The sequence below is a fragment of the Conger conger genome, chromosome 4 (genome assembly GCF_963514075.1).
Source record: "Conger conger chromosome 4, fConCon1.1, whole genome shotgun sequence".
NCBI lineage: Eukaryota > Metazoa > Chordata > Actinopteri > Anguilliformes > Congridae > Conger > Conger conger.
The window spans coordinates 18,183,493-18,207,534 of record NC_083763.1 but is presented as its reverse complement, the minus strand read 5'-3'; the positions used below and the strand labels follow the sequence as shown (position 1 = coordinate 18,207,534).

At 40.7% G+C, this 24,042-nt stretch overlaps 2 protein-coding genes across 2 annotated transcripts; both read right to left on the bottom strand.

The window, feature by feature from the left end:
* Positions 1-891: 891 nt before the first annotated feature.
* On the bottom strand, positions 892-15,862 carry ap1m3 (adaptor related protein complex 1 subunit mu 3). Its single transcript, XM_061238600.1, has 12 exons — positions 15,657-15,862; positions 12,957-13,113; positions 12,624-12,691; positions 12,279-12,409; positions 10,958-11,105; positions 9,829-9,955; positions 6,897-7,039; positions 6,292-6,363; positions 5,746-5,904; positions 4,615-4,740; positions 2,961-3,036; positions 892-2,276 (listed from the first exon to the last, which is right to left on the bottom strand). Exons 1-12 carry the CDS (start codon positions 15,696-15,698, stop codon positions 2,254-2,256), a joined length of 1,272 nt encoding a protein of 423 aa, XP_061094584.1. The 5' UTR covers positions 15,699-15,862; the 3' UTR covers positions 892-2,253.
* Positions 15,863-16,375: 513 nt separating this feature from the next.
* c4h1orf210 (chromosome 4 C1orf210 homolog) lies at positions 16,376-22,181 on the bottom strand. Its single transcript, XM_061238601.1, has 5 exons — positions 22,084-22,181; positions 18,834-18,950; positions 18,025-18,484; positions 17,409-17,486; positions 16,376-17,048 (listed from the first exon to the last, which is right to left on the bottom strand). Exons 2-5 carry the CDS (start codon positions 18,933-18,935, stop codon positions 16,663-16,665), a joined length of 1,026 nt encoding a protein of 341 aa, XP_061094585.1. The 5' UTR covers positions 18,936-18,950; positions 22,084-22,181; the 3' UTR covers positions 16,376-16,662.
* Between the last annotated feature and the right edge of the window lie 1,861 nt (positions 22,182-24,042).

Below are 24,042 nucleotides of genomic sequence, written 5' to 3'. Positions count from 1 at the left end.
CAATGTAGTATCTGTCATCATGTGGCATATGTCTTTTATATGTCAAATGCGGTGACAACATGCAAGGGCAAATGTTGAACTACTGCCATCAGTATAACTGTTAGCATTAACACTGAGGGTGCATGTGTACTCGTATTTAATGATGGTTTTCTGAATTACAAGAGTAAACACTGGAGTGCTTTTCACCATGAGCACACTCCAAACTCCAGGGCTCATATGGTACTATCAAATACATCTATACTCTATATCCCTGTGCTTTAAGTGCATCCCCTCAGTGGACAACACAGTAAGCTTATTGATGCATGTGGACATAACCTCAGATGCCTTTGACCAGATAAGTAGTGGCCACAGGTCTGAGAGTGTCCCTTTGTGAAGGGTTTGGGATTGTGCTGTTTGAGTCACACGTAGACTTAGGGCAGGGACACAGGCCGTGCTGGGCGATGCCAGCTCCTGAGCTCCACAGCTTGCCTATTGTCTGCCAGCGGCTGTTCCTCTCCCGCTGACAACGGCAGACTCAGTGGCGCATTGTCGCCGAGCCTCAGGCAACTCGCATGCAGGGTCCGATAAGCCAGGAAGAGGCAGACAAACATGTCCCTGCAAATGTCATCATTTGTTTGATTTTTGCTTATAAAATGTGTGGTTTGGCCCCAAGGATTATAGCTGATTACTATAGTCCTATAGCTGGCACCATCCCATTTGCATCAAACAACAAACAAGCTGCAGATTCAATTCTCCATGCAGGCCAAGAGTACAAGCTATAACTGCAAAGGGGTCAAGACGTGTTTCTCGGTCAAACTCCCCAAATATTTCAGATGTCACTGTCACTTTTTTTCAACTTCTGTTCAAGGGTTAGTTCACCTTGCCTTTCTCTGTGATGGAAAAATTGAACACTGCCAATGCAAAGTAGTTTATTTCCTAAAAGGACCAACATTGTATCCTACAGTCATGCAGTGCAGCCATTTATAAATAAGACAGGAACTGAATAAAAAGATGCACATATGCAATTACAGATAACCCAAAATAATTAGGAAGTAACCATTTTCCCCTCAACAAATTTACATATGTCAAATGCAGGACTACTAGAAATCTTTGTTTCCCTTTACAGAAGGTAACAAATTCTTGCCACTGACAAAGATTTGTATGTTCAAGGGTGGAATAATAACAAAATAAATTAGGAAATGGAAAACAGTGTAATGAACAACAAAGGCCATGTAAAAAGTATATTCCCATTAGTAAGCAGTTGCCTTCAAAATGGACTGCTCTGTGCACTGTGTACATTTCGGGCTGTGCCCATAACGATCCCTGTGCCCTAGCATTTCATGTCACATCCGCGTTCCACTCACTTCTAAGCAGGTGTTTCTACAGCAGCCTCAGCAAAGTTACAAATTAATGGACACTCCCGCAGCAACAACTTCTGCTTCGATGCACAATATTATAAATCAGGTGTAAAGTACTGTGAATGGCCTTCTGGGTTGTTCTACAGTGGATGATGACCTTCCCCAAGCATAAAATGTGTTGTGCATCTTTTAATTTGAATAAACACGTTGATGTAAAACGTAAACATGAGATGACCGTACATTCAGTTAGTCCACTTCCATTCAGGTAGTCGTTATTGCATTTGATCTTACACGGTTATTTCACACCTAATAGAAACATGACCTTTATACTTATGTGTAATGAGAGTAACAGGATTTCCTATTCATTACGATTCAATAATCATTGCAAGCCCAGCCTTCAAACACAAAACAAATATTCTTTCAAGTTTTTCACTGTAACAAAATGTACTTCTGTTAATGATTTACCTTGCTAATGTGGTGCTCATTACATTTGAATTAGAATTGAGACTATAAAAGGCATAACCAGGGGTGACAAGTTCAGATAAAAACAGCTGGTTCATGCTGTACAAGGAAGTTACTGTATAAGCCACAAGTTTTGTATACCTGCCATGAAGTTGCACATTTGACTGAGTTAGTTTGTTCTGACCTCTGATAAAATGCAGTCTTCAGGAAAACACTTTAAAAATATTTGTAAATCTTTGAAAAACATTGTTATATGAAAGGTATACTGCAAGTCTAAGGATTTGTTTCTTTGTAGAAAGAGTGGTTTGTGAACCAGCGCAGAATAGAGGCCCATGACCAGACTGCAGCATATGAGATGCAGAAGCGTCTCCTTTTGTCCTCTACCTTGTCTCCATTTCAGGGGCAGAAAATGTGCCAGAGTGCATAAAGACTAATTTGTCTTACAGTCTTGCCCTTAGTTTGTCCGCAGCTGGTAATCTGCCAAAGATAATGATAAAAGAAACCATCAATGTACTTTGACAATAACCCATTTTAAAAACAATCAAATTAAAACACAATGCAAATAAAGAAGCTATAATCTAAAAACCTATTTGGAACTCAGGAATCGGCTTAAGTCTTTAAAATAATTGCTCAGTATTCCTTATGAATAAGTTAACACTGCTGAGAAAGGAACTGGCTATCATATGTACAGGTCACTCTCCTCCTGTGAAATTAATGGCTTAACTGTACATGTGATACCAGGCTCTGTAGCTTCAGAGTAACAAAGCCAAGTGCACGTAAGAATCAACAGATATAAATCAAATGTTCCAATACACAAAGTCTTACAAAAGTAGTTAAACCTCCTGCTGTTTATCCAAACATGACACAAAACAAAATGCTGTAGACAATCAGACGTGGACGGTAAATTCAAAATACTCCCAAATTCTTGTATTACCAATGACTCAATGGGTCATGACTCAATCATTTTCCTTCCGAAATATAAATGTCAAAGTGAATCATGATTCTAACGCCATTGTATTTATTAAAAGTAATACATAATACAATTATCCGGATTAGACAAATCTGTATTTTACCATTGTGTAACATGGCTGTTATGCAAACCTGTCCCTTTCACTTGCTCATTGTAAAGCGTGAAATGTGAGCAGGCTCTGGGGACCTCACCTCCACTCTGTGTGATGTAGCGCACCCATGGCAGTGCCTGGTAACCACTCTTCTCAATGATTTTCAGGTAGCGCACCTGTTGACACACAGTAGAAAAATTATGCATACTGATTACACACTCCAAATACAAGGTTCCTTTGGGATTACTGGGGTAACCAGAGTAATTTGTCCCTGTGGGGGACAGTTCACACGAACATTTCAACTCCTGGGCAACAACCAGTGTAGGGGGAATTATTGCCAACACGGCATACATTTTAGCCGATAGCAGCTACATTAAACATGCAAGATATTTGGACAGCAAAGCAGCATAAAAATGATGTGAAAATATCCAGACAAATGCTTTGAGCAATGCTTTCAGAAATGTAAATGACTTATCTTCTGAAATGTAAATGGCTCAATCATTAGCACATTTTCACATTCCAATGCAATGGTTTCGTTAACAGTCCACTCCCTCCAATGGAGTGCACACCCCAGTGTTTCCACAATGAAATCAGGGGACCAGTTGGACCAGCATCCATGAAAGTCAATGTTTTTTTCCCAACATTTTTATTTGCTCACTAACTGAACTGCATGCTAACTGCATGCATGCTACAGTTATTGGTGTTGCTGATGCTACTCTATCTATTCCCAGCAGGATGATTCTGAATGGGTCCTCTTGGAAGCAGCCAGCTGTGTTCATTTGCACAGGAAAATTTTGGGTGCCAGCAGCAACTGTGGGTGGCCAATTTTTTTTAAAGACCTAACTGGGGAAAAAATTCCCCTCCTAAAACTGCTGCAATTACAATACTGTCAGTTAGCAAATCTTTCACTTAGAAGATTAATACAATTTTCAGCCTGAAAGAGTTCCGGCCACAATTTCTTTTTTTTTAGATAGTGGAATGTCATGCTCTTGAAACTCAACTTGAATGGAAATCTTGTTGAAAATATATATAATTAAATACTCATCCTGAATCATAAGGATAATGATTCTATTTATGAAGCTTTTCACCCATTGTAAGCTTATCCAACATCTTCACTGCCTAGATAGAGCTAGAGTAAGTCTTTATGAATCTTTTCACACTTCTATTTCAACTACTGGGCTCGGTGTAAACCCTTCCTTGTAAAATCAAGGAAACAGTGTGATGAGTAAAGCAAGGCAAAGTCAAGTCATATTAACAACACTAGGATGGTGGAAAGACACCAGCTGGAGCTCAGTGTATTCATCCCAAGTACAAAAATGGTTGTAGTTAATGGTGACCAGACATACATTGAATTGTGCATGTAAACACTTCAATACAGAATTAATAAGTTTAGTGTTGGCTGGATTCTCCACAGCCCAAAGGTGGCTCACATGCTACTGTAACTTTCTTTTCTGAAAAGTATTCGACATTTAACCAAGGTGTTTCTCTCTTGTTCATCATTAACAAAACATAAATGTATACTCCTCCCACTAATTCACTCAGCCTCTGAACTTTACTGTGCCCACTACACCATCCCTCAACCACACAGATAGCATTTTCCTGTAGAACTACACACTGTACATGATTATCTTACAGTTTCAGAATGCAAAGCAAGGTCCAGATGCTCCTGGGTCTTGTTATCAGTAGTGGGTGAGGCCATTGACCCAGAAGCAGCAGTGGTTTAGATAATGGTGGTATGAATACAAAGGGCTCACCTGGATTCCAGACACAGTAAAGTAGGGGATCTCAAAGTTGACCGTTATGGGCGGCTTCCCCTCCAATTCGTCACTCTCCACGCTGGGGAGCCCAAAGTGAGCGCGCATCATGTACTCCTTCCCTCCCTAGACCCTCGACACACAAGGCGCAAAGGGTCAACGCACCGAGGTAAAATCGTCAGCATATCAGTGTTTCGTCTGTTCGTTGGTTTTTCAGTGCACAACAATTTCACTGCATCAGTGAGTTCATTGGTTGGCTGTAAAAATGTGATTACAACGAAAGGCAATATTGTGTTTCCTCTGGGAGGGCGATTTAGCACCTAGAAGCCCTGACAGTGCATGACACGACACACACACCCTTCTTTGTGTTTAAGGACCACAGTAAAAGTGGTCATAAAAAGGTAACAGCAAAAACCATTATCAGGCTGTGGTAACCACACCTTAAAATGTGCCTGAAAGGGACATTGACTGTTAAAGGCTGGTGAACATTTTGCGATTTAAACTGCAATCAAGAAAGACGCAAGCCTACAGCTTCTGTGGGGCATCAGAGCCTAATCTGGACTGTAGGAACAGGAAAGTTAACAGCGCAGATCAGCTTAAGATCAGCTTAGTTAGACATGTTCTTTTTATTTTTTTATTTTGTCAATAAAAACATTATCTATGTCATCTTAGCTCCACCTCCTACCTACTGTTATGGAATTATTTGTGATCTCTGGTGCTGACAGAGCTAACTAGCTAGCTATCAGATAAGCCAGTTATCTACTAGCAATTGCACTGTAGTTATTTCCAGAAACTGAGAAACTGTGTAAACCACACGGGCGTTAATAATTTGAGTATCACGGCAAAAGACTGGCTTTTGATCTAGGTCAGAAAACAACCAGAGCAGTGGACAAAAGCTTGTAATGTAGGACAGTTTTCCTCCACCTGTTACTGTTCTCAGTTGCAGTTAATTAGACTTGGAGATGCTCATGTTTTAACAGTGTTTTGTAAAGTATTTTCAATAACGTCTGAGTCTGTCCCCTCCATAGTGTCACACAGGGTAATTGATTTTGAAGGTAAGATAAAGTCAATACAAATAAAGCATGACTGCGAAGCTGCAGGTGAGACAATGAGACAGCTGGCGTTTCTGACCGGGAATGACTTTATGTTCCACTGCACCGCGTTCTTCTCCGGCACCCACTTGGCACTGCCCATACTGGTCTTGAATTTGGGAGAGTCGGCATCGCTGGGCACCGGTATCATGATGGACACGTTGTTTGCGGTCGACCGGTTCTTAAACTGGCTCCGGGCCTGAGTGGCGGGGCAAGAGGCAGCATAAACAAACATAAATCAATATAGCACATAGCTATTAAAACACTGACATTCATTAGACACCATTCACCTTTCTGACACCGGCTTCTTTTCAATAGCACTCACGCCCAAGTGGACTGATGACCTGCAACTGAATCATTTGTGAAGGCAAGGGGAACCAGCAAAATGAGGATAAATAAATAGTTTTCCAAATCTTTTCAGAAAGAATATATAATGAATGAACAATCAGACACTGCATGTCATACTGTGTCTGGAGGGAGAGCAACTATACAGACCCTCAGCTCTCACTAATCCTCACTGGCTCACTAGGACTGATGTCAACACACACGGCAAGCGAAAGATGAGAGCGGCTGGCAACGGGCCTACCTTGACCTTTATTTCCACACGGCTATGGGAGAACCTCTCTATCACAGACTCGATCCAGAAGAGGGGTTTCACCTGGGGCACAGCGAGAGAGTGGAGCGCTCAGTCAGGCAAACTGAACCCTTATGCTCATGTATGTAGGAGCTTTCTCCAACAACTTCACTGGCTCTCCAATGAGGCAAGAGAAGCTGAGATTATACTCAGTATAGTCCTTTAGATGAAGCACATTTGGGCAGGGAAGAAACTGCCAATATAATTAAACAAATCTAAGGTCTGAAGATTTTTTTTGTATTGTCTGTTATGGAATGTGCCTGTAAAATTGTCATAAATGTTTTATACCAGAGGGAATATTGTCTTAGTGATACAATTACCTATTATTTATCCTTAAGTGGGACATAATACATATTTGCCATTACACATTGAGGTCTAATGTATTCTTCCATAAAATGTACACCAAGCATGGTATACATGGGAGATGCGTTTATACTCTATGGTATCCTTTCCCATTCACCCATGGACTACTCCATTCACTACACATAACCATATGCACTTGCATGCCAGTCCACTGAAGGAACTGGGAGTTCAGCAGTGCAGGCTGCTCCACTCACCGCTGTGTTGAGACGGTAGGACATGAGCTCACTTTCGCCATCGGGCGGGATGAAGGAAATGGTGCGGTCGTTTTGAAAGCGAGACAGGCGGACGCACTGGTGGAACTTCACATCCTCCAGTTCCACAGACTTGCTCTTCTCCCCTGATAGAGCAAAGCAGCAGGTGAGCAGGTCAGCCAGGTTTACCCCTCGCTCAAACATTATTGGTATACTTTCACATATACAGTTTACTTCAATCCTGCCAAAAATCCACAGAAACAGGCTTTCATAAACTACATAAGCCCTATACAGGGATATACAGTATTTCCTGTATAAGATCACAGCAATGGGGACAAACATAGCAGGTTGCACTATTGTCACTGTGTTAAGGTACAGCCACTACCTAAGAACCAAATTAGTCAAATGTGTTGCCGATGGAAAAAGCTGACCTGCCTGAATAGAATATGCAAGTAGGAATGTTCAGAGCTAATGCATGCGTGTTAAAATATTGCCGGGAAGACACTCGCTTCTGCTTACTGCCAACACCAAGGACCAACACCTAATCTTGTCTCTGTGGCGCATCAGGGATATAATAAGGGAAGTAATCATGAGATCCTTCTTTTTTTCAGCAGTCCAGCAGTGTCCTCTGTGTACATGACACACGGAAAGAGGACTGTACAAGCTAGATGCACCTGACCACTCCTGCTCTAATGCACTGTTAGAGGGAAAGCCACCCGAAAGTTATAGCCAGATATTGGGAAACTGACTGCGGCTGCTTAGATCAGCATAATGACTTGGGTCCTGTTAGCTTCTGCTGCTTCCTAATTCCCTTACCCACAGGGAATTTTATCAGACCCAGGTTCAGAATGGGCCTCGGTTGAAATGCAGCGCTGCAATGCATGACCGGGAGTCTGTGACATTTTAATGAAGATTAAAAGCGCCCCTGTGTTCTTGAAGTCAGCCGGGGAGGGTCTGAGCATAGCGCCTGGGCTTTGGAGATCAGAGGCATACCCAGCAGCTCTAATCCCAGCAGGGACACTCTCGCAACTGCCGTTTCATGGCTGGAATGAAAGACCACATAATGACATCAGTTGATAGGTCAGAGTGCAGGCGGTCCTCCTGTGTCCCAGACCCTCTGAAGGCGGTCTCTCCAGAGTCACTGGCAGCAGCAGGAGTGTACTTCTGACTGCCTCACCTAATTCGGCAGAGGGGCTAATTCAGGTGCTTCAAAATGGTGGTCACACATTAATAATGTCAATGTGGATTTTATGGGTCTCGCGTACCTTAATAAAAGTAAGCTTTCCCGATTTGTTCTAATCAAAAGGGATATAAGCCTTCATGTGCATAAGGACTTATAGTAAAACCTATCCTACTCAACATTCAGCAACATTTTAAATTTGAAACCTGGAATTGCATTATATGTTTTGGGCTGCAGTAACAATTTAATTTCTCCAAGTAAAAAACGTAAAATTTCACATGACAGTGAAATACAATGCTGCACCTCTCCCAGCCTATTTAAATGTCGAAATAAAGCAGCAATTACAAGTCTTGCCCTCTGTGGGGCAATATTTCAGCATTTCTTCATAATCAGGGTTATGGTTATTTCCCATTTTTAAAAATACTTACACCAAAACTAACTTTGAAAAGTTCCCTACACTGTGCTAGCGTCCACCTCTGGACTGTACAATGGCAAATGTAGTTATCCACAGTATACAACATACACCGTGTGCCATTTTATTAGGTAAACCTGCAAACCATGTAGCTGTAACCATCATTTTTTTTAAAACAGTTTTAAGTGTGCATTTGCCAAAAGCCTCAAAAACAGGAAATTAAACTGATCAGCCTGCATGATAACACCCACCTACTTTCCATCAAGGCATCAGCACAGAGCTTTGCAACAGCCCTGTATATGTCCACTGCATTTCAAGTACCATGTACTCACCCCTTACACAGATTGCTTAAGATTCAAACCTTCTCAATGGGGCTCCTACCTGATGGTATGGGGAATATTTTTAGGTATATATTGGGTGTTATCAGGGGACTGTGCAGACCAATCAAATAAACGGAAGTCATTAGTCATTGTTCGTGGAACCAGCTCAAGTTGATGCGTGCTTTGTGACATGGTGCGCATGGTCTGCCACAGCATACCCATGCATTGTTGCAGACCATGCGCATCCCTTTAAAGCCACAGTCTACCCTTTTTCAAATGAGTACTTCCAGCAGGATAATGCACCATGTCACAAAGCAAGCATCAACTTGAGCTGGTTCCACGAACAATGACTAATGACTTCCGTTTATTTGAATGGTCTGCACAGTCCCCTGATCTCAACCTAGAGCAACTCGGAAAATAAGTGAAACTGGTGGTTTGCAGCATGAACGCATGACTGAAAAATCAGAAGGAACGGAGAGATGCGATCGAGTACGCATGGAGCAAATTTCCGAATTAATGTTTTCAGGACCTTGTTGAATCCATGGGACAAACAATTTAGGGTTTCCTGGAGGCAAAATGATGTCCTACCCGGTACTAGATAGCTAATGAAACGGCAGGGGAGTATGTATATGTATATATAGCGATTTCTTAACATAATTATTGTTCCAAAGGTAGCATGGGAAAATGCCCTAGGCAAGAAAGAATGGGATTCACATACCTCTGGGTACGGACCACTGCTGTAGTCGGAAGACGGTGAATGCTTTCAAAAACAGAAAGTATTGATTTTTTTCCTTTATCAATACATTCTATTTTTTCTATACTGTATACCCTGCCATACTCTCACTGATTGAGCCCCCATGTATACCCCTGTCCAGGGGGGAACTTTCATGTGTGTGCATCAGCCCAGGGCAGGGATTAGACATAGGCAGCAGCCACAGGGAGATGTAATCCCAGTGTGTACAGCCAGGTGTGTGTCAGTGTGAGAGGAGACTCGCACAGGGCCACTGCACATATCCGACTCACTCCCTGTGATCTCGAAGAGCACTTTGTCGTTCAGGCCCAGTCTCAGCTCTGGCATGCCGGAGAGGACCACCTTGAGCTTTATGCTGCCCTCTATCTCGCTGCGTAGCACATTGCCATTTGCACTGACCTGGGGAACACAGAGAGAGAACAGGGACAGGGAGTGAGACGGCGATTATGTACAAAAGCAAATGGCAATGCAGTTGAAAAGGGACAAAGCAGTGAAGTAAGGTAAAGAGGAGGAGGGTGTATAGAAAACTGGGAGGAGAAGGGGTGGTGCTCACACTGAAGAAGGAAATGGAGGGGAAAAAGCCAAGCAGTATTGGAAAACAATGAAGAGAGAGTTTGTGCAAGCACAAGCACAAACATTTATTAAAATAGGGACTTGGGGACAATAAACAAAGATCGGGTCTCGTTCCTGTAATCAGTGAGTTTGAAGCTTTGCGTCCTGGTTCTGACCCTGTTGTAATTGTAGGCATGCGCAAGACAGTGGTGTGGGTGTGTGTATGTGTATGTGTAGGGAGAGAACTGAAGGTTTGTTGTAAGAAAGGAAACAGGGAACTATTTCCTGTAGCTGTGAATTCAAGGAAGTGTGGTTCTGGAAGCTTCTCTCTCCCGAAAGAACATGGCATTTATACCCTGACTGAGTAAACACAATCAAATCCATATGCTTTATGCTGCATAAAGATGGAGGCAATGCTGAATATAATGCAAATAAATGATGTCAAACTTTGCATACATCATTCATTTATAGTTATTAGATTATATTTGATAGGACAGTAAAACGGTGAAAAAAGATTACTATGACGGTACATAGCACCTCTTGTAAGGACAATTTATATTCTGTATTTGAGCTGTTTGACAGGAACTTTAATATTCCACCAAAAGCTAAATAATTGGGGGCAATACAGGTATGTAAATGCCTGCCAATGGAAAGTTCAAGGAATGTATACTGGCAGACAATATTCGCCAAAAAAACAAGATCATTTTCAGACAATTAATTTCAATAGAGGAACTGCAATTATGCCACTTGACTAGAGCTGGACGGACAGTAGAAAACGCGCATTTGGCAGACCGTTAATAATCGATCTGCACCTCAGACAAGGAATTTAATAAGGAGAAGCCTGCTTACCAGCAGATTTACAGATTCAATGACATCCATAAAGACTTCGTTCTTCCTATATTTGATCCCCTCGGACCTCCAGGACACGGCATTGGTCACTGTAGCAGGGGGACGAGGGGCGCCTATCTCCAGCTTGTGCCCTTGCTGGGTAATGTACCTGCAAGGAGTTCAAGCATCAAAGGCTAGACATGACATCTGCAGTAAAGGAGACACCATTTTTTAAAAATCACCCTAATCTAAATAAGCCTGAGGTACCTCTTCATCTGTCCTGGCTTTGCCTTTGTCTACTTTGCCATATGTTATGTGCATTTCCCTGAAACTAAGGCATCCTGTCTTTATCCACACAATAACATGACCGGCTTGCAGAGCAGAGATAGAGCCCTTTGTTCCTGGGCTGGGGACTGGGAGACAGTGTTTTCCCCCGGGTATGCACAGGCCCAGAGGTAACCGACAGGCTCGGATTGGCGCTAGTGCACTCAGCCACCGTTCTTCTTTCTCTTCAGCTATTCTACCTGAACTTAATAACCTCCATTGTTTCATTTACTGTTCAGAAACATGGGGGGCCTTCATAGAACCCCACCCTCTCATCAACCGCCTTATCAACCCCACCCCCAACAGGTTTTAACAGGGGCTCCATCACACATGCTGGTATCTTCTGTATGGGCCAGTGTTTTTTAAACACAGGCCCTTATGTTCTGTATAGATCAAGGCCACACAAAGGGGCAGGGAGAAGATAAAAAGCAACACAAGCGAGCATGTGCATGTGTTTTAGCCCGCACGCTCCTAATGAATGCTAATGAACATGCATCGGCCTCAGAGAGAAGGCACACGAGAGGAACATCGGAGGTAAACAGACGGATTAGCATCAGAATTGCGCTCAACCTTTTCAAAACGCCCCATCTGCGAGTCTGGCCCAGGCTGAGCTGGGCGGAATCTGGGACAAGGAAGGCGGGAGACCGTGGTGAGGAGATCCCCTCGAGGAGGGAGGCTTGAACCTCGCTCGGATCTCTGGTGCCAAAAGCTGAGGGCTTAGTGCCCATGACGTGGGGACAGGCAGTCTCTGCCAGGCTGCCCTGGGCTGCAGACCAGCAGCTTCCTGTGCCCTCTACAGCACGCAGAGCGTGTTTGCGTCTGGTCAGACACTAAGCCAACAAAACCATATTTCTGACAGGAAAGAAAATATTTCCAAAATATGTGCTGTATCCCTGTACACTCCAAAAGCAAGCAAAAACATTACTTGATGATATAACTGGTACCCACATATTTGAGTTTCTCAAAAGTGGACACTGTAAAAGAAGGTCTGGTTAGGACTGCATGTGGCTGCACTCACTCCTGCAGGATCTTGCTGTCTGTTGTCTGCGGGAAACCAAAGTCCATGACCTCATCCATCAGCTCATACACAGTCACAAAATTATCCCGGATGCTTTCTTCTTCCAACTCCTTAAAATATTCTGTGAACACCTGTGCAGTCAAGCAAAAAGCAAGAAACAAAACTTAAGAACGAAACGTGCAAATACACAGTATAATATAGTATGCAGTAAAATACAGTCAGATGACTGCATTAATTAGGAAGCATGACATTATGTAGGCTTAAAAAATAGCATTAACATAATCAATATGAAGTTTAGCAACATGAAAATGACAAAGCTGTGCAATGTATTCGGCCTTTTCTCACCTGCACTATTTTGTAGAGGAAAGAAAACACTAGTGCTGCATTGGAATTCTTCTTGGTCATAGCCACCACTATAGTGCAAAAGTTAAGGGGACAAAACTCTTCCTCATTCAATACTTCCTTACAGAAATCTTCCGTATAAAAAGTAGTACTTTCATCAAACAGTTTAGAGAGGAAAATATGGTGCCATATCAATACCACTTTTGAAGAGTGTTTGAAAATGTGACCTGAGTAACACAAGTCCCTTCACTCAGCAGAGGAAAGCTTGGGGCTCTACCAACTTGACCAACAGGAAAGAGTGGCAGTGTGAAGGACAAGGCTCCCGAAAAAGGATACGGTATAGATTGCTGTGCTTGATCCACAGGAAGTGTGATGAACCATGAGTCAGCAAGGGTGAAACATCAGCGTCCTCCTCCTTCCTCATCAGAATGGGCATGAAGTGGTCAATCTCAGCCATGTCCATGTCCCCCATATAGTTCCGACATATCAACACCTGTGAATAAGCACAGGGGGATGCTTTACATTTTTTGGTTCGCAAAAAGTTTTACGGACCGTAAGTTTTACGGACCAATACCAACTGCCTGCAAAACAGAAGGTGAGATTTCTGAGCTGATATATGCAACAGAAATTACCAACATTGTGCAAGGCTGTTCAGTGAGTACTGTGAAATATCATGCTCCCCGTTTCTTCATCAGAGAACAGGAGGGTATTTCACAAAACAGGATTACTGAGCTGGATAACTATACTGAGCAAAAGCCGGAACAACTCTTTTTATTATCCAGAAAAGATAACGGACTACTAAACAGAAAAGAAAATGAAACTGAAAAGAACATTGTTGTCTTATTCAAGATTTTGGTCTGAAATGCCAAAATAGTATATATTTACATAAACCTATGATTCACAATAGACTAGTGAGAATAAAAGACAATACTGAAATGATTCAGCAATGACCTTCCCAGTCACTGAAGACTGGTAGATTATGGTAGATCTATTGGTAGATTATAACACTGTTGCATCTGTAAATTGGCACATATATTTTCCCAGTTGCATCAAATACTTGCACAATTTACCAAACGGATGTCACCAGCAGTTTTTTCAGAATTTAATTTATTTATTTATATGGATCATTTTAGTGCCCACCAAGACTTCCTGTAAGTCATTTCACGTGATATTGCACGACCCAATTCTGTTTTTTAAATTTTTTATTGTTGGACATTAATCAGACTTGCACATTTAAATATTTTCCATTAACAATAAGATCCATATTTGATAAACTATTTTAATACAACAAAGTTTCTTCATTTGAAAATATCTACCATCTACTACTATGTATACCTAAAGGTGACCACTGCTGTTTTGACTACATAAAGTAAAGTGAATTATGTTTAAAGTAGCACATCAAACTAACATATAAATGGGTTGACTAAATGTTTCAATTTAGTCACCTAAAACTTAGGTTGTAAAAGTGTAAGTTATATTTGTGCAGTAAAATATTGAAGATAGTTTGGAAATCCATTGCATATTTGCCTGAATAATATGTCCATATTCGATTATGAGCAGGAGCTCAGAGGTTTAAAGAGGCAAACAGATTGCCCAATGTACAGGGAAATGTGGAGGAAATGCCTACAGGTAGATATTTGAATTGCTCTGAGGAGCAGAAAGCAAACCCTTTAATCAGCACTATTAACAGTCTCAGAGCATATCTGTGTGTAATCAATATGACTGACATCCTAAAGCTGGTGAGACTTTTTGGTCTTTCTTTAAGCCTCTCTGGAGAAAAACTGAGAGCTGCAGCCTGTATTCCATTGCTTTAAGATAGACTTTCAGTATAGTGCAGTATATTGTATACCGTTTCCCATTTCTTAATATTTATAATTAATTAAGCTAAATAAGTGTATAAATCTACCATATGGACCATGGATAATTGTAAACAGACTATAATATATATTTTGTTTACATCAAAATATCACTCATAGTTTTCCATCCAACTAGACATTAGCAGACACTAGTGTACATTCCAGCTTTTGCATACTGGGTCATCAGTAGGGATTTTCATACTCTACACATAGTGTTAGCACGGATATTGCCTATAATTTGTATTACACGACCTTAAACGATTGAAATTTTAAGTTCTCTCACTTGAAAACACAATTTCGTTTATTTCAAATAACTGAGAGAAAACTACACTCCTACACACTGGCAATAAAGAATAATACAATTTTCTCTAGTGGCAAAACGTGGCTATTGCTCCTCAGGTAAGGCAGGTGGACAGTCTACCATCTAGCCGGTGTAAAAGTATACTGTAGCAACGGTTATGACGACACGTGAGGGCGTGTATTTGGCATAGCACCAGATCGTTTCGCTTGTTCTAAAATGGGTTATTATTCACTGACATCAATTCAGAGACAGTGCTGCGCAAATCCACAGATATTCAAAGCGTCTTGATCGGCTGATCCGTCCCACCCGATGCATATTTTCTCTCATCTATGTAGTGTAGAAACCAGTAGAACCTGTGCAGCAGTTGTTCTAAACTGATGCTCGTGAAGAATATGCGTGGGTTTGCTGGCACTTTTCGGCTGCGTTTTCGGCAGGCTACATGCACCTGTGACTTGTGCTCCATGGACGGTTAAATTTTAGGCTACACTGAATATCCTTACTTTAATGTGAGCCGAAGACACTTATGCCGGCAGAGCCAGTTGTGTCAGTTTATATCATTATATGATATTAAAAAGGAAGACAAGTACCGTCAAATAAGAACTAGCCTAGAAAAATAAGTAATATAATGTAATTTGTATTGTGTCTAAACCAGCTGTTAGCTCGCTGTTGCACTTCAGTATCGAATAGTTTTCATTGAGTACAATAGTTACTGGGTTGTTTTTCTGGAATTACCTGTCTCAGTATTTCAGTTCTCACAGACACCTGTTGATGTCGGTTATGTTTTAACCTTACCTGCGCCAATTGTGTCCGATTAGCTCAACGCAGACGCAAGAGGCTGTAATAGTAATTCAGTTATCGAACACAAACTTTGCATCTTACCTTTCCTTTAATATCCAGGATAAATATCGCTGACGCCGACATCCTCGAGATTAGAAGACAACGTTATAGCAAGGTTTGGTTTTGACGTTCTGTAAGCAAATATTGCCAGTCCGAAATGAATTAAATGGAGAACTATATTCTTCCCCCTCTCTTCTCACTGTAACGCTCTTCCGGGTATTTCGGCGTCAGAGACCTGCTAAACAGCATTCATTAGCATGCATGTAACTCTTCTCGTTTAGCGAAGTACTCTCTCCTTCAGTTAAAAATATCCTGTCAGTTTTACAATTTCCCAGCAAATCATTAAAAAAAATATTATTCCCGCACTATAGCCTACCAAAAGCGAGCAAATGTCTGTCAGCTCGTAGCTACTTTAATTAGCTACTGTTGAATGACAGAACTTGAAGTTCTTCGAGGCGAAGTGATATGTAATGAAGTAAATTGTAGCCACTTGATTTGATTTACCGTGTTTAATGATCGTACGTTATACAGGCCTATGATACTTTAAGCATACATACTAGTAGTTGTAAGTTGAAATCGAATAAAAAAAATTATTATTATTTTCTAATTGCTATTTTAAAAACACATATTTACAAATTATTCATGAATTCAGAAAAATGGAGTTAAAATACAGTCTTGCTTGAATAATTAGCCTAAGTGTATTCATATTAGTACGTGACTTTCATTGAGATTAGAAAAAAACAAACCTTAGTTGTGAATAATCAATTTTATGTAGCATTTAATTGGGAATTATATTGATGCGCCTAGAGCATGGGTGGAGTGTTTTCTCTCTGGAAGAAAAATGCCCGAAGGGGTAAATTTGCTCTCTAGACCCTAATATTCACACTTAACTAATGTAACATAATACCAATACATTCAACACACATACACATTTTTGCCAACTTGTATCTGCAGAGGAAAAAGAAGAAAAAAAACAATATTATTTCACCACAGTAGCCAACAGATTTACAGCTGCTTCCTTGTCCTTGCTGTTTCTTGCTCCTTGGCGTTATCCGATGGTAAACTGAATGTCATCGTCCTCATCCTCACCCTCCATCTCCTCCGCGGCTCTCTCGGCCCTCTCCCTTTCACAGGCCTGGATGTAGTTGTCCTCAATGAAGCCATCGTCATCGTCCAGTTCAGCGGGCACGACAGTGCGCGGGCCTCGGACCATCCTGTCCTGTCCAGAGAAGCCTACATCCAGGCTCATGGGGTCGCAGTGGCTTGCTGTGTCACCCTCGGGAAGCAGAGTGTGCCGGTAGCTGGCCAGGTAACGGTGGAAGACCTTGAATTTGGCCCCAAGCGTGATAATGATGGAGATCAAGATGGCTGTGACCAAGACAGCCACGAGGTACTGCCAACTGTGTGAGGGACTCTTATTGTTGGTTTCTGTGCCTGTAAGTCGGAGAAGGATTGGAGCTGAAGTTACTCTTTTCCCTATTTGGCTATGTTTGGTGAAAGAACAGTTTTGGCAAGAACAGTTTACCAAAGTCACAAATACAAATCAATTTTTATTGTAATTCATTTTCAAAGTAGAAACGCAGTGCCTTACATAATTCATATTTATTACTCTGTATTCATTTGTACATCTTTATGACACACTTGATATTAAGTGCTTTGTTTCTGGCAGAATTAAGAGTCAGTGCCCATCTGGTATTCACTTCTGGTTGTAAGTTCACTTCCATGCCAATGAAACAATTCTGCTGCCTTAGACATCAAATAAAAAGTTAGTTGGTGGATTGCCAGAGATCTTACTGTTGATGCTTGTTGTGGTAGGATCCTCCAAATCTGATAACAGCTTCCTTTGAAATTTTCTTGGGATGTTGAGTTGTCCTGTAAAGCGATTGAGTGTTAATTTAAAGGTCGAGGAACTGAAATGTATTAATTCTTTGCTGATGTGTTTTAGCAAAAAAAACCTAGAAAAGCCTGGCTTGCTTTTCCTCTTGGCTAAAGTCAGATGTTCAGTGGGCGGAGTTAGCTGGGCTCAGTATACATTAAAATGCAAAGACCAATGAAATCTTTTCTGCTTGTAATATGTAAATAATGTTGTTGGCGCTTTTGTCCGAGCAAGCTAGCTGGAAAGGCGAAGCAATGCACCTACTCTGGATGCTGAAAAAACAATATGCGTTTTCATTTTGTCACAATTTGCTGTCACAATTTAATGGTTGTGATTGGGTTAAAAACTTTAAAGAAATATTAATAAAACAACCAATTGTCATTTGGAGAATATAACCAGAACTTGAATCCAGTTTCCTGGACCTTTAACTTATTCTCAGGATTCAAATGTCTACTTTCTGTTTCCAGCCTTTAAACTACATTAAAACACACAGTCCCAGCCTTTAAAAAGGACAAATAATTATGCAGTACAAACCTTCAGATTTATTTCCTGGTGGCATGAACCCAGAGCTGCCTGGCCAAAACACGGTCTGTACCCTTTTTATCCAGTCCGGGGGATCATTCTTAATATGTCCGTTGCCATGGAGATCCAAGAAAGATAAGGCTCTGAGGTCTTTAAGGGCAGTAGGTAAGGGGTCTTGCAATTTGTTGCCTCCCAATAGCAGTGTTTGTAAGTTTGGCAATCCTTGAAATGCTCCATTCTCTATGCCTACAAGCTGGCATCTGCTGAGGTCAAGGACTTTCAATGCAGAAAGCCTGCTGAGATGGTTTCTCTCCAGCAGGGGGAGATAGTTGCCCGATAAATTCAGCTTGACTAATCGGCCAAACCTCTGAATTGGATGCAAGCTTTTGGAGTGAGTGAGGTTCAGGCAATTCTGAGAGAAGTCCAGCTCTGTTGCATTGGGCCATGTCTGTCCAATACTTCCTGTGAGCTTCTTCAGGTTGTGCCATCCCGATGAAAAATCATTTTCAAATGTTATTCCGCAAATTTAAATCAAGTGGTAAGAAACTTTGATCACATGCATCAAAATGTAATAAATGTATTTGCAAAATACAGAAATTCATAACATTAAACAAAGTTGTAGAAGCAGAAATAATCACACCAATAAATACATAAATATTAGCAGAAGGCTTAGGGAACCAGAATGTTACCATGATTTGTTTATTTCACATTACAAATATATCAGCAAAACAGGAAGCGTTTGCCAACAAACAGGATGTGTCTGGAGTTGTATTTATTTCTGTGCTCAAGTGAACAAGAGGATCAAAGTTAGTTTCACCTACCTCTCTGGTGCTATGAACACATGAGCCAACAGTCTGAGGTGCCTTACCAGTAACTGTACCCCAGAAAAACATCATCACACTCAAGGCCCATAACAATCCCATTCTTCCCTAATTTCCCTGCAGAAATAAGACGTTCGGTAAACAAATATCAACAAACAGAGTGAGGGGCATTGTCTTTCATTACATTACAACATGAAATAGGGCCACATCAAATTTACATTATGGTTAATATTTATGTTCTTCAATATGCATTATCCCTGCGATGTCTTACAATTGTGGACAATTCTGTTTGTGATGCATACTGTATTGACGCTTACAAGCTCACTACACTTGACATTGGCATCACGGAAATTCAGTCATGCAGCAGAGACCGCATTTGCTGCTTGTCTTTCTCAGATCAGAAAAACAAACTAAAATATTACGCTGAAATTGATATTACACATAGTACTGAAATCGCTTTATTTTGCATTTTCCTTGTATGAAACTAACTGCATTGCACAGAAGAAGCAGGCTACACTGCAAGCTGGTTTCATAAACACATTTTTTATTATTATTATTTTACTATTTTTACTTTTATTATTGCTTTTTTATTATATTCCTTGTTTCACAAAATCTTATCAAGCAATTTAGTTTTACCCTACTGGGAGATAATTTTGATTATTTTCAATAATTTGTATAAGTATATATATTTTATAGATGTATAGATGTGTTGTAAGTGTACATTCTCACATTTGCATGCTTGTTTGCTGTCCTTTTTGGCACTGAGGCAGTTTTTCACAGAGGGCCAGTCTGCTATTAGACCTTTTCCCCTCTCCCTCTCCTGCTATTGAATTTCTCATTGTTGGCTGTAAACATACTTCAGGGGCCCTCTTTATCTCTTCCTGTCCTCACACTGCACGGGCATAACAACACACTGGGCTGTGACTGGTGGCATGGTGAGGGGCCTTTTGTGTGGGGTGCTTGGCTCCTTGATTGGATGCCCAGCCCCCTGCACCCCCCCTCCCCTACCCAAGGGTTACCTCCCCAGCACTGCAATAATGTGCTGCCTGCTTTAGGCTTCCCCACTGAGTGAATAAGTGTGCGCATATGTCGCATGAAAAGCCACCTTGGGATGGCCTCTCCACTTACGTGGCATTTTATTTGAAACCTGCTCTGTCCATCTATGTCTACACAAAGTCTCTGAGTTCTGTAAATGATGCACTGTTATAGGGGTGCATTCTCCATTAATGTGAGAGACTGACAATTAAAGGAAGGAAGCTCACATCTGTTGTAGCTTTACTATGGAACATGCTAATTCCAAACACTAGTTAGAACCAGCTTACATAAAAGGAAGGATAGTCAATTGACATTTCTTTTGTTATTGACTGTAACAGCTCAACAAATCCAACTGCTCATATTACATCAAATTGTATCTATTTATTTATCTGGAATGACCTTAAATTAACTTCAATTAAATATGAAATTGAAGTCTTGAAAGCAGTGTAGCTCTATCGACCATATCAGTCAATAAAAAATGATTTCATGAAGTTGACAGATGAATATAAGGTTTACCTGCAAAGCTTCACCTACTTAAATTGCAGTCATGCAGCTGCAGTGTTAGCTGCCCTACCCCAGGAAGGTGTGTGTTCTTTTTCATTCGAGTGCATATGCACAAGCCTATGAGAACACCTACCATTTTTGCTTCCCCCTCCTACAGTACATAATCTGACATTGTGGCAAAACACCATACACATAGCAAGCATGTTTCAATATTCAATGAGCATGTAGCCCATTTTCAAACCCTATAGACTTCTGAGTGTTTACAAATAGAGATTTGAGAGAAATGCACCGGAAAGTCAGTATGCATGTGATTTATGTTGGTTTTTGACAACCCCGGTTTATCTAAGGCGTGCACCAGATCTCTCAGAGTTTTGAGGAAGGTAGTGAGCGGTGTGGCTGGGGAGGGAGATTGGGAAATTAGCGTTTTTTAAAATAAAAAATAATGATAAAATGGAGCTGTGAAACGCATTATGTTAAGAGGCTTTTGGGAAAAGCACAGTCAAGCTTTAAATATTACAATTTAAATATTAAATTGTGAATGGAGATCATGATTTGCCAAAGCTGCCATAACTGGTCATTGAGGAGACCATATTATACTCTTAACAAATATTTAATCTTATAGGTTTATGGCTCTTCTTAATTAAGTTTATACGTAAGTTATTTTATTACTAAGTGTAATATTTAGATGGAAGTGCCTATAATTTCTAATGTACCCGACAGTCTTTCCAGGCCTTATTGCACAAGACACTCAGGACAAACAAAGCATCTGCATTGCTATTGACATTGCATTTATTTTTGCAGTTGTACTAATCTCGTCCTCTCACCTGATCTGAAACCTTCTAATGTAAGTGATAAAGTAAGCCTATCGTGCAGGTGTAGACAAGGAAAGAAAAATAAGTTTGTCAGAACATGACAAGAATACACATGAATTTTAACAAATAATCAAATAATCAACAACTTGTAGTGAACTGGCAAGAACAACAATTCTAATTTGTGTAGAACATTTAACAAATATATTATTCACTACCTTTATTGACTAGTACTAGAAGCACATTGCAAATGAAAAAACAGTATGTAGTTTTCCCAGCACGCAGAATTCAGCATGCAGCAGGTACATAATTCACCACAGCATGTTGTAGGTTTGAGGTACATCCCTCAAGCATACAACAAGAGTACCCTATATGAACTTAGACTCAGAGTCACTGCCAGAATCAATACTCTGATATGCCCATGAACAGCAAGGAAGAACTGATACAGGGAATCAAAAGAATGGACATGCATCAAAAATCTATATTAGAACATTTATTTCTGATGATTAGCAGTAATTTTCAATTGCATATCAGTAGGGTCACTTTCCTCCATATTGTTATTGATGTCAGAAAAAGAATAAATCACACACAGAATGAATTCCCTCCACCATTATTACTATATTGTATTCATAGAATATTAGCGGAAACATATAGCCATATAGTAAAACTGAAGATATGAGTAAGGAATTACGTTACCCTAGATTACATTGCAGTCATTTGGCAGACGCTCTTATCCAGAGCGACATACAATAAAGTGAAAATCATAACCAGAGAATTACCAAATGCTGTGCCAGTAAATCCTATCCAATCACGTTATCACACTTATATTTAACCTAAAGTAGATCCGAATTTGGGTGAAATGTGTTATTTTTAAAACCAATAACAACAGTTGACTTACATACCTGAACCCTGTAGGTGACTCAAACTCAGGGAAGTTAAACGCGTGTCCCTCTGTATTCACATTAAAGTAATATTGTGGGCTTTGTTTATTTTGCCTTTGAAATAAAATGGAGGCATGTTGAGCAAAGGTTGAGTGTAGTGCAAGCTAATCCCTTTCCTGAAGGACAGGTTAATGAGTAACTTCTAAAGTGTATATACCAGTCCAGTTTGCTCATTTTAATGCAATCGCTCAGAAGAAGAACTAGTTCAGGTTAAGGTTGTGCAGTTAAACTTGGCAAAGCTTGGCAGATTTTGTTTAGATATATGTTTTTTTCTAAAAAAAGACTGTCCCCTTTAAGCACAATTATGTTACAGTAAAAACATGCCTATTTAGAACGTATTTGCCACACTTAAATAAAGGCATTGTGCTATTTTATATTCTTCTGTTTTCATAGCTGATCCCTCTCTCATCTTTATAACATATTGTTTTCGTCTTTATTTCGTCTTTCGCCTCTATTGATATCGCCACACAAGGGAAATACTGTCTTCTCCTCAAGCCTTCTTTCACTGTAACCACCTTTAGTGTAAACCCACTCTTAGAGCACCTTCTCTCTCAGCCTGTAGACGTTTAAACAAAGTCCAGTCCACCACTCAATCATGGCGTAAAGTGACTAGTGGAAAATGAAAAGCATGGCTGGTGTTTTTAAATGCGCAGCTTCAAGTGAGTAAACAGGTCTGCGCTGACCCTGGAGGAAAAGCAGTACTGCCCTGAAGACAATGGGGTCATTTCCTCCTCCCATCTCAGCAGACGGCCCCCTGCGTGCCGTGAACTCATCCCCTCCACGTGCAGCTGGCTCTCTCCAGGGACCCAGGGAGCTTGCAGTCACCTGCTGGGGGAAAAAGCCACCGGTCAGCAGACTGGCGACGAGAGGCTCTCCGAGCGCAATTGACAGGGGTGTTTGTTGTTTGTCCCATGTTTGCGAGGGGCAGTCAAGGCTTTCTTCCGTCTGTACAGGAAATAACACACAGGAGATTCCAAATAAACTGCTGAGAGACGGTTTTAACACAAAAGCTCTTTGCATCCAGAGCTTTTGATGCCATTAAGCACATTCCCAAATATCTGACCTTTTCACTACTCTCCCACACCCCCACCTTTTTGCAAGGTAGTATTAAACCACTCAATAAAACAATTTGAGTTGTTTGATCCTTTGTTGTAAATGACTGGTTTGAAGAATATGGTGAAAACTGTTTGATTGTATGCTATGTTTGTACCACATGAGTAATTCCATTACATTTTCATTATTTTATGATTTATAAATAGAATTTTTATCATTTGACTTGAAGATAAAATAAATGCATATTTCCATGTAAGCCACCATTGTTTTCAGTCATTTTCAAAGACTTTTCAAAGAGGTCATCTGTTCTGATTGCAGTATTTTGGTCTTTCATTCTCCTCCAGACAAATTTTTTCCTGTACTTCAGAACATTTCCGTTCATGATGGGAGCGAGAAGAAACCACTGCCCCGAAAAAGAATATAATTGGTCCAAGTGGTGTGCTGATTGGTGATTGTTATCCCTAGTGTTTGGCTTGGCTTCCCTGAGTGTGTGAACATGCAGATTTGAACAATGAGTCTGATAGAGAGACATATCCACTGCAAAGGCAATGATTGCTACAACCACAACACTGCCATTTTAGAACAATGGACATCACGTCTGGTAGCCTATCAAGGAGACTTTATAAGCAAACTTAATGCATGAGGCTCAAAAAAGTAGTGGCAGGTATTTGTTTAAATAGACATTCTAGAATGAGCTGCACCAAACTAATATGAGAATGTTAAAAACATTCAGTTTGGTTCTTTCACTGTTAGTACATCACCAAGGATGGCATTAAAGTCAGGTTTGAGATATGGCAAGTGTCATCATCTTGAGTGGGAAGACCTTCCCGATAAATTTGAACTGTAAATGTTGACAGTCAGCAAGTT

Coding starts and splice junctions, on each gene's coding strand:
- ap1m3 (XM_061238600.1), bottom strand. CDS start 15,698: ATGTCGGCGTCAGCGATATTTATCCTGGATATTAAAGGAAAG. Junction 12,692..12,956: donor CAAGCACAGCAATCTATACC/GTATCCTTTTTC, acceptor TTTGCACTATAG/TGGTGGCTATGACCAAGAAG. Junction 9,956..10,957: donor TTGAATCTGTAAATCTGCTG/GTAAGCAGGCTT, acceptor TGTGTTCCCCAG/GTCAGTGCAAATGGCAATGT.
- c4h1orf210 (XM_061238601.1), bottom strand. CDS start 18,935: ATGGGATTGTTATGGGCCTTGAGTGTGATGATGTTTTTCTGGGGTACA. Junction 17,487..18,024: donor ACCAGGAAATAAATCTGAAG/GTTTGTACTGCA, acceptor ATCGCTTTACAG/GACAACTCAACATCCCAAGA. Junction 17,049..17,408: donor TACCACAACAAGCATCAACA/GTAAGATCTCTG, acceptor TCCGACTTACAG/GCACAGAAACCAACAATAAG.